Here is a 9,454-nt window from a genome sequence, read left to right on the forward strand (position 1 = left end):
AATAAAATTTCAAATTTCTTGTACATTAATTTCCACTTCTCTCCTAACAAAGTCTTTGTTTCTATGGCAGTGGATTTTGAAACTTTTAATCAATACACAGAGCATTGTAATTGTATCATTCTTAACTTTGCCCACTACCACCCCAATGCTCCCCTATAAAAGGGCTTTACAAACAGTATTCTATAAGTGTTTACTTGAACTAAAGGCACTATTTTGTAGGCACACTGGGCTATGCACTTATTACAACAAAACAAGTATCTTCTAGACACAATATCCACCCAGAGAAATTTCCAAATGCTAATCATTACTGCAAAATTTAATTAAAACTTTATGTTGTGGTAAGTAAAATTACAGGAAACTTTTTCTATTTAAGTTTTACAACTGGCTGGATCCAATATCTTCCCCAGATAAGACTATTATTTGAAATGTCACACTGGCGGTTTCACCTAACAGGCTGAGCTGTAACACAGTCATAGCAGCCTCTTCATAATTTTGGCTGTGTTCATCAGGAGACTAATAAGTGCACAAATGTAAAGTCTATTTTTACCCCTGGTTCTCTTTCAACTCTTATTAAGGGAGGCTGATCACACCTGATGAAGATCACAGTTCTTTCGGAAAAATAGCTCCTGTGAGCATCAGAATGCCCTTGAGACAGACAGCGCCCACAGACAGCGGTCTGTTCCCCCTCTCCCTTCCTCCAGTTTGAGATTCAGTAGGTGGGAGGCAGGGGCAAGTGATGCTCATGCCGCTGGTCCAAAGACACTTTCAGAACTGGTTTTTTAGATCCACATTTCTCAAACCTGGCCACAAACCAAGGTTCCCTGGGGATGCTGTGAGACCCTCCGTAAACCTTCCACTCCAGAATCACCAGGGCTCCTCCCCAGAAATCAACACCAGGAACGGCCACTCCAGGGGATCCTTGGGCATGCTAAATTTTAAGAAGCACAGGTGTGAACACAGCTTGCCATCAATAGGGGCTCAATAACCCCAGGCCCTCCCCAAAGCCACCTAAAGCCACTAAGGAGCGAGATGTCAGCACCAACTACGTGTACATGTGTCTCTTCTCGTTATCTCCCCTTTCCCTTCCATAGTTCCATCCTTAAGAGCAAAGAGAGTGTAAGTGCAGAGACCCTCATCTGCTAGGACCTCCGAACTCACATCACTGATGCCTGAGCATAAAACCCTTTTCTTCTCATGCCTTTTTTCTTTGATTCATCTCACACACTTCCATACCATGATGGGGGTACTAGAGATTCCCAAGGTTGGTGACTAAAGCTTTCCTGCTTCCCACCCAACCCCAGCCCTCCTTATTTTTCTCTGCTGAGTTTTTCAGAGCTACAGAGTAAGCTCGGGCTTCCTGATGACGAAACTGGCAACCACAGCAGGATTTTAGCAGGATTTTAGGAACCCGAGAAGCTGCATCCTCTTAGGATGGAAGGTTTATATGATTTTGCATCTTTTTAAGTGTTTCACTAGTGAGTCTGAAACACATTAGTCATTAAGCCTTTTCTCACTTACAAAACAGACTTTTTAATGTATTACAGTCATAAAAATAATAACTGAGATATAAAACTTAAGAATGTTTATGGGAAAGTTGGTTTTTGAAGAGAAGAATCTCAGAATGAAACTGAAGAGCATTGTGTGGTGGCCACCACCCTTAAGAAAAATGTTATACTGCCAAAAAAAAAAAAAAAAAGAAAACAAAACAAAACAATACGTAACTACTTATTAACATGCCTGACCCCTAGCTGAAAACTGTCTTATGATATTTAATTGATACATGCTCATTCTAGAAAACTTAATAAATCCTGAAACAAAAACTGAAAGGAATTCAAAACAGTCCCTCTACCAAAGAGACACATAAAACCTGTCAGTTTCTACAATGTACTATAGTTGCTACAGAACTATCATGGAAAAATCAAATAAAGCCATCAACTTCTATATAATCGACACAGAAAACTTAAATTCTAAAACCAATTTGTCCAAAACTTAAGGCTATGCTTCTTTCATACATGGTTTATTTAATCTGAAGGCATAGATCAGATTACTTATTAAGGAAAGTTCTCTTAGAATTACTCAAGTTATATACACACTTACCCGTATGTCATGATATGTAAGTAACTTCACTTCCAAAAAGCTGCATAATAACCCTTTGGAAACATGAGAGACTAAAACCTGTAACTTTCCAGATCAGAACAATTTCTTATGCTCAAGCAATAAAAACTTCCCTACATACACATAACACTAAAAATGTTATAGTAATTTCTTGGCATATTTCTTTCATGCTCACTGATTTAAATTTGAAGCATTTTCATCATATGAATTATCAATCTAGTTAAAGCACCATAAAAATGTAAAATTTCATGACTATACTTACTTGGAAAAGAAAAATCACACTGCTAAATAAATCTATTCCCACTTTTTGTAAAGGGTACTTTAATATTTTGTATTTTTAAGTAACCTAGACGTAACAGAAAAGTTACAAAAAATATATAGATTTCAAGCTTTACCCACCTTCCCCTAACATTTACATATGACATAACCCTCATAGAATTTCCAAAATTTAGAAATTAAATACTAGTACAGTACTACTAGCTAAACTATAAACTTTATTCCAATATTGCCTGCTTTCCACAAATATCTTTAACGTATTTTTTAAATAATTTTTTTTCTACAAGAGTCCCAAATTCACAAGGTTATGTTAAGATTTTATTTATTCCAAATACTGTGGAAGAAACAAAGGGCCAAACCTGTTTGTATTTCTATCTCTGCAAATCAAAGTTTGCTTAAGAGAAAACACATCTATTACAATGTAAAACTAAGCACTTTGTCCTATAATATATATTACAACTCGGCTTTTAAGAAATTGGGTCAAAAAGGAATGACTTGCCAGCTATTTGGCTTCTCACCATGAACAAGAGAAATTCAAACAAAAGTAAAATGATTTAACTTCCTTGAGTCCGCCTCCATTCCTTCTTAACAAAAGTTAATTTTAATGACCATTAAAAGCCTAGCCTACTTGTGATTTCTCTCTGTCAAATAAATAAATAAATAAATCTAAAAAAAAAAAATTTAAAAAAAAAAAAAAAAAGCCTAGAAGGCAGAAAGTGAGCCTCCAATAAGAATACTGGCTTTAAAAATTCCCAGAATATTAACAAATTAGAAATTGCAAAGACAGAGAACCATTTTTAAAATGAAATGTTTATAATAAATAAAGTCCAAGTAAACCACAAACTGAATTCTTTCTTTCTTCCAGTAAGTTTAGCACTCTATTTCTGATCTCTGAAATCCAAACTCCCTATAGTCCATCTCCAGAAATGATTAATTAATAACAATATAAATCCCAAACCCTTCCCAAAGAGGACAGGAGATTGAGAGCACTGCATAAGGGGAAGAGGAAAGTCCCGTGTATATAAATCACAGTCGCACACACACACAAAAAAGCACCGATCACATAAAATCTCATAATTTAGGCCTTTGGGTGGCCTAAGGAGAACCCCTTGTGAAAAATGTTCATTTCAAAGTCGGGGAAATGCCAGCCAAGTCTAACTTCCTACAATCATCCCTCTCCCCCTCCCTTCCGTGTCAGTTTAATTCAGGTACAATGTGAATGTTGGCAAATAATCGGCATTCACATCAGCATTTTATTCAACCAACTGTGCTTGCCTATTAGATCTAAGACTCTATGCTAAGTGTTCTGCGGGGAACCAAGAAGGAAAAAAAAAAAAAAATACTGACTTTGCCTTCAAGGGGCTTACAATCCATCTCCTCTATCCCTAAACTGATTATCACATCAGGTGTGTCAGGTGAAAAGTAGCCAATTATTTCCATTTCCAGAAGAATCCTAAAAAGAAATGTGTCAAACTTATAAGAAATAAGAAATAAAAACTTTCCCAGCATACACAAAGAAACTGACTTTTCCAAAGCAGTAGGAGCCCCACACCTATACTATCTAAAATGTAAAGTGGAGAGAAAAAAAACATAATGCCCATCAAGATATCTGACTGTTGCACAAACAAAATTTGCCAACTTCAAATATTTACAATTTCAACATTTCAACACAATCTCTCAGATACCGTGCTTCATTCCGCCTTTGCCCACTAACATACCAGGATAACTCGGAAAGCACACCCCAGTTAATGGAATAATAACAAACAAATAGGATGATATATTTCCTCCAAAAGAAAAGAATATGGCTAAATTTTAGTAAAAGTCTCTTTGGGTTTGACAGTTTACATCAGCCTCCCCAAGGACACAGGTCAGTACTACCTAATGCTGAAATCCTTTTTAATGACAAAGAACTGGTGCTTTAAATAAGCTACATAAATATTTGTTTCCATCCCCTTGCACACAACTTAAAAATCCATCCAAACCCTACTTGATAGGCTTAACTTTAAACAAATCCCAGGCAGGGGGTTATGAATGTTAATAAAGAGAAAACCATCACCAAGGCCTGAACTTGGCTTCGAACACTAATGAGTTACAAGTCTCTAAAACTGGTGAGTTGACTACATAATCTGCTCCTAAGAAAGACTGAAGGCCAAAATCTGCATCAATTTTATATCGGACAGCAGTGTACCTGTTTTAAATCCTCTGGAGCACATGCCATTACCAGACAGTTAAGGAAATATTAAACTTAGGGGAAAGGTACTTCTTTATTGAAGTTGATGGTTTGCATTTCACAGTACAGAGCAAACTGCCAACCCCAATATCATTTTCATCTTTGCGGCCAACTGTGGTCAAGAGTCCTGCAGCTCAGCAACACGCAGGACACAGGCATCTGTGGCTCTGTGTACAGAGGACTCGAAGAAAGTAAAAATGTACGTTTCCAAACACCAGACAGCCAAATGTCTCCAATGTTTCGAATATGCATTTGACAGTGAAAAGCTCCCTTCGTCTAAATAAATAAATAAATATTTAAAAGGTCCAACTTACTCAATCCTCCCTAATAAGCACAGAAACCTATTTTGCAACCCAAGTTTATGGCCAAATAGTGTGGACTTTTCCATACTAAAACAAGCAGCCCAGGACCACCGTTATACGTGGACCTTAATGAAACTAATATATGTTAGAAATTGTACAAATGTGCACGCCTCCGCCGTGCATCCACGTTGACAATCTAGAGGTAACCCCTGTAACACGATGCGGCACTGGGCCCCACGCCAGACCCCCACCCCTGGGGTTTACAAGTCCTCTCGGCGAGGGGCTCCTCCAGGCTCCGCACGCCCCCGCGCCCGCTAGCAGACACAAGCGCGCGCACCCACACACATACACACGCTCACACTTGCACGCACAGTCCCTCTCCTTCCCACCTGGGACCCGGGACGGCGAGGCTGGGTTAACAAGTTGCCACTGACCGCTGCACTCCGCGGGGGACCGAGGGCGGGTAGGTGGGGCCCGGAGAGTGCAAGGCCGCTTTGGCCCGGGGCCTGGGAGCCTGGACGCCCTCCCAGGCTGCCGGGTCCTCCCGCTGGGACCGACGAGGAACGCCCGCCTAGGCTCTTCCGAGCTGTGGCGCGACCATCTGAAAAAGCCGGGGTCACCGGCCCCGAGGGCCTAGGGGCGGCGGCAGGAAGGGCAGGGCGCCGGGCGAACGCCACCACTGGAGCTGCTGCCGGGTCTAGACGATCGCCGCGGGCGCACCCGGGCACCCGCGACCCGGCCTGGCGGCTGCTCCGGGGCATAAGGATCGCGCAGCGCCCACGCTCGGCGGCCCGGGGCTGCGGCGCCGAACTTCAAGCAAAGTTTTCTGCTGTTCCTCTAGGAGCCGGCCGGGGACTCGGAGTGGCAGCGGTCCTCCCCAAGCACGAGCCCAGGCCGCGGAAGGGCGGGGGCGAGACTACGGTCCCGGCTTCGGATCTAGTGCTCGCGGCTCGCCGGCTCAGGCCGCCCGAGTCGCCGGTGCCCGCCCTCCCCGCCGGCCCCTCGCCCAGCGCCGGCTAACGGACAGCAGCTGCGCCGGGCCCGTCGCGCCCCCGCCCCGGACCGCAGCCCGCCTCGGGCTCTCCAGGCCCGGGAGCTGCCGGCGTCCCGGGCCCTCGCTCCGGCTCTCGCGTCCCCGGCGACGGCACAAACGGTCCCACCTACCTGAAAACGTCTCCCCTGCCGCAGTTAGCAAAAGTCCGGCCAAAGTCGCCAAGCACGTCCCAAGACTCCTCATGCTTCCGAGTGCGCGCCGGGCCGCTCCCTGGCAGCGCTGGGTGGGCGCGCGAGGGCAGAAGGCGGACGGGAGCTTGGGTTTCCAGGCAGCCAGAAGAGAAAGGTAAACAGCCAAAAACAGAACCGGAGATCCAAAGTGTCAACAGTTGCAGAAGTCCGAACTCCGGCAGCTCCAGGGACCCGGGGAGAGGGTCCTGGGTCCTCCTTCCCTGCCGCCTGCCCCACTCGGCGACTGGCGCGGCTGTGAGAGGGAGCGGAGGGCGCGCCCGCGGAGCCAAAATCCGCCCTCCGTTCCGGCGCCTGCACCCGCCGCCGCTCTCCTTCCCTTGCTCGGGACCCGAGCCGCCGGCGCCGGCCGTGGCCGTGGCCGTGGCGGTGGGCGCGCGCGTCCTGCCCGCAGCCTCTCCGCCGCCAGCCGCGAGCCCAGCCCCGGGGGCGGCGGTGCGCCGATGGCCGAGCCCGCGCCGGCTCTGCGCGGGGCTCTTGCTCCCCGACTGACTGGCGGTGCCCCGCAGGCCGGCTGAAGGGAGCGCCCACGTCACGGCCGCCCGGCGCCGCCGCGGCCCGCTAGAGGGCGTGAGCGCCCAGCCCCGCCGGCCCGCGCCCGGGCGTTCGCTGGCCGCGGCCGCCTCGGGGAGGGAGCTCGACTGGGGGCAGCCGCCACCGCCGCCGCCCGTGCGGCGTCACCCTCGCGGAGAGGAGCAGCGACACCGTATCCACCCTCTCTCTCCCTCCCTCCCTTTCCCAGCCGCGTCTCCTGCTCCGTGCCTGGCTTCCGGGAGGGTGACGGTGTGAGGGCTGCGCCTCAGCCAGAAGTTTGTCCCGGGTCACGAGCCGCTAGGAGTTTGTGCGAGCGGCGGGCGGGACTCGCGGCCTGCGGGCCCCGGGGGCGCGGCCAAGCAGCTCGGTCCCCGGCGCAGGACCGCGCTGTCGCCGAGCAGGGCCGGTTGCGCCCCCGCGTCGCAGGGCCAGCACTCCCCGGCCGCCGCGGAGAAGGCGAGCGGGCAGATCGGGGAGGCTCCGAGGGGCCGCGGACGCAGCGAAGTTGGCAGGCGCCGGGGACGGAGCGGGCGCCCGCGAGCGCCGCGACCCTGCAGCGCGCTAGCCTGCCCGGCTGGCCCCTAGGCACAGACGCGCCCGTCCCCGGGGGGCCCCGCAGTCGCCAGGCTGTCCCGCGTGGGCCGGAGCGAGCCGCGGGCAATGCCCCAAAGGCGGTGATCACGCCGAAACGAGGCTTTGGACTTAAGCGGTGATTTTTGTCCGAGGTGCCAAGTGTTAGGGAACCGGAGAGGAGGAGGCGGAGGAGGCGTGGGTAATGAATCAAACCACGTCTTGAAATATTTAATTTACCATTTTGTGCTTGGGATGACTATTTTATTAATTTAAAACCTTCTGGTGCTTCAGTAAGGAGATTCGCTTTATCAAATTACAAAAAGAAAAAAAAAAGTGATTCTTCTATCTCCCTGAGAGTAAGCACACTGAGCTAGCCCCTAACAGCTGGAGACGCCACTCCTAGCTAAGTAAACGCCATAGAGGGGCTTGGGAAGAGGTGGAATTGGAAACAGAAGTAACTAACGAAAATAACACAGTGTTCCAGCACGGGCAAAGCCACGGGCCAAAAGGCAAACCCACGATGTAGGTGTACTCCAGAGCTCTCCTGCACTGCTTCCACTGAGGGCTTCTAAAGGCCCGCAAAGTACATTGATCCCACGCTGACCTCCACGTGGCTTCCAAAGAACCCCGGAACCAACTGACAAGAACCTCTAAGGGCAAATTTAGGGGCTAGAGGACTTTTGCATTTGGTGTCCCAACCCCAAACTCCCCTTCAGGAATTCCACTTACTGGATCCTTAGGAGAAGTGCTCTTTAGAAGGCTCCATATTAATCATTTATTTCCTAATGATTTTACATCCTCCTACTACGTCTCACAAATATGTACTTGTTGAGCCTTATCTTTAAGCCCAAAATGAACAGTTGACCTATGGAAGAAGGAAGGGAGCCGCATACCTCAAAGGATCAGCAAGTGAGATGGTCCAATCTGCATCCTGGGCTTTGCATTTATTAAAGGCATGTGCGCACTGTGATGGAACCTAACTTTGCCTTTGTTGAAGGCCAATGGAACTTTTATGCTAGCAGATGCATGGAGCATCCGGATAAGGAGGTAAAAGTCAATCTAGTTGCTTTTCTTCTGAGTAACTTTTTTACATTGGGTGAAGTTAATATTAGTGTAGGATTTCCTTTGCAAACTACATTAAGTCGTTCAGCAAATATCTATTAAGGCCATACCAGGCACTACCCGGCTTGCTGAGGTTGTCTTGGGCTGGGCTCCCCCAGAAACAGATCTGGAGGTGAGGATATATGTGCAAGTGATATCTATAAGGGAAATATCCCAGGAAGCAGTACAAGAGGAATTGGGAAGTGAGACAAAGGGGGGGAAATAAAATAAGCCAATATATGTGTATCAATGAGCAGCCCCCCCCCCCAGGCAACTGGGACTCACCCCCCTGGGGAGCCTCAGGAAGAAAGTGTGCAACAGCCTTAAAGTGGATCACTCACAGCCAAGGAATGTGTAAGGTGGCTTGGTGGCGGGTTGGGAGGCAGCTACACTTGTAGCTTTTCTCTGCACCGAGGAGAGAAAGCCCTGCAGAGATTCCAACTACTGCTACCCTGGTAACCTGGAGATACCCTGTCCCTTCTTCCAGTTACTTAAAGCTTAGCTGGAGGGTCAATGCCTTATCTCTGTTTTCTAAACGTTACAATGTTAAGCCTCTCCCCTCTACCCTGCAATCCACATTGCAAGCAGTGGCAGGTTTTACCAAGGGTTCCTTACCTTTCCATTTCTTGATAACTGTTTATTTACTCCCTCTTATGGATAGGTAACTGGCCAAAGCAACTCTGAGCCCAAATAGAAGGCTCCTATTGAAAATGAATGGATTAGACTTTCCCTAAGGAAGGGACGCTGTAGGAATCCTCCCAGTGGGACATTTGCTATCACTTCGTTTTTCAGCAGAAAAGATTTTTTATTTTAGTCAAACCACAGGATACTCATGGCTCTCCAACAGCAGTGACATTTACAGAATGGCTGGTCACAGGGCTTTCAAAGCAGCCCCTAATATTGGTGGGCTTGGGGCAATAGTATACAAATGGAGACACATCATATGTCAATATCTCAAAGTTATTAATCAAGTTAGCATATTATTATGTATGTGTTGTATTTTCCTACTCTGACAAATTTAACAATATTGAAAGATAAGAAAAATGTATGGTTTTTATATGACAAAAGTCAGCAAAATTAT

At 47.5% G+C, this 9,454-nt stretch overlaps 1 protein-coding gene across 9 annotated transcripts in view; it reads right to left on the reverse strand.

The window, feature by feature from the left end:
• Positions 1–6,675, reverse strand: part of PTPRM (protein tyrosine phosphatase receptor type M) — a 776,839-nt gene extending 770,164 nt beyond the window's left edge. For 6 of the 9 annotated variants that reach the window (XM_045065755.1, XM_045065757.1, XM_045065756.1 and 3 more), the window contains exon 1: positions 6,088–6,675. In XM_045065755.1, the coding sequence (XP_044921690.1) occupies positions 6,088–6,160 (73 nt within the window). In that variant the 5' untranslated portion in view covers positions 6,161–6,675. The remainder of the gene's footprint in view (positions 1–6,087) is intronic. The other 3 variants (XM_045065759.1, XM_045065758.1, XM_045065760.1) reach the window with 2 other exon arrangements.
• Between the last annotated feature and the right edge of the window lie 2,779 nt (positions 6,676–9,454).

This window comes from Mustela putorius, unplaced genomic scaffold, assembly GCF_011764305.1.
Source record: "Mustela putorius furo isolate JIRA1106 unplaced genomic scaffold, ASM1176430v1.1 tig00003858_pilon_pilon_pilon, whole genome shotgun sequence".
Classification (NCBI taxonomy): domain Eukaryota; kingdom Metazoa; phylum Chordata; class Mammalia; order Carnivora; family Mustelidae; genus Mustela; species Mustela putorius.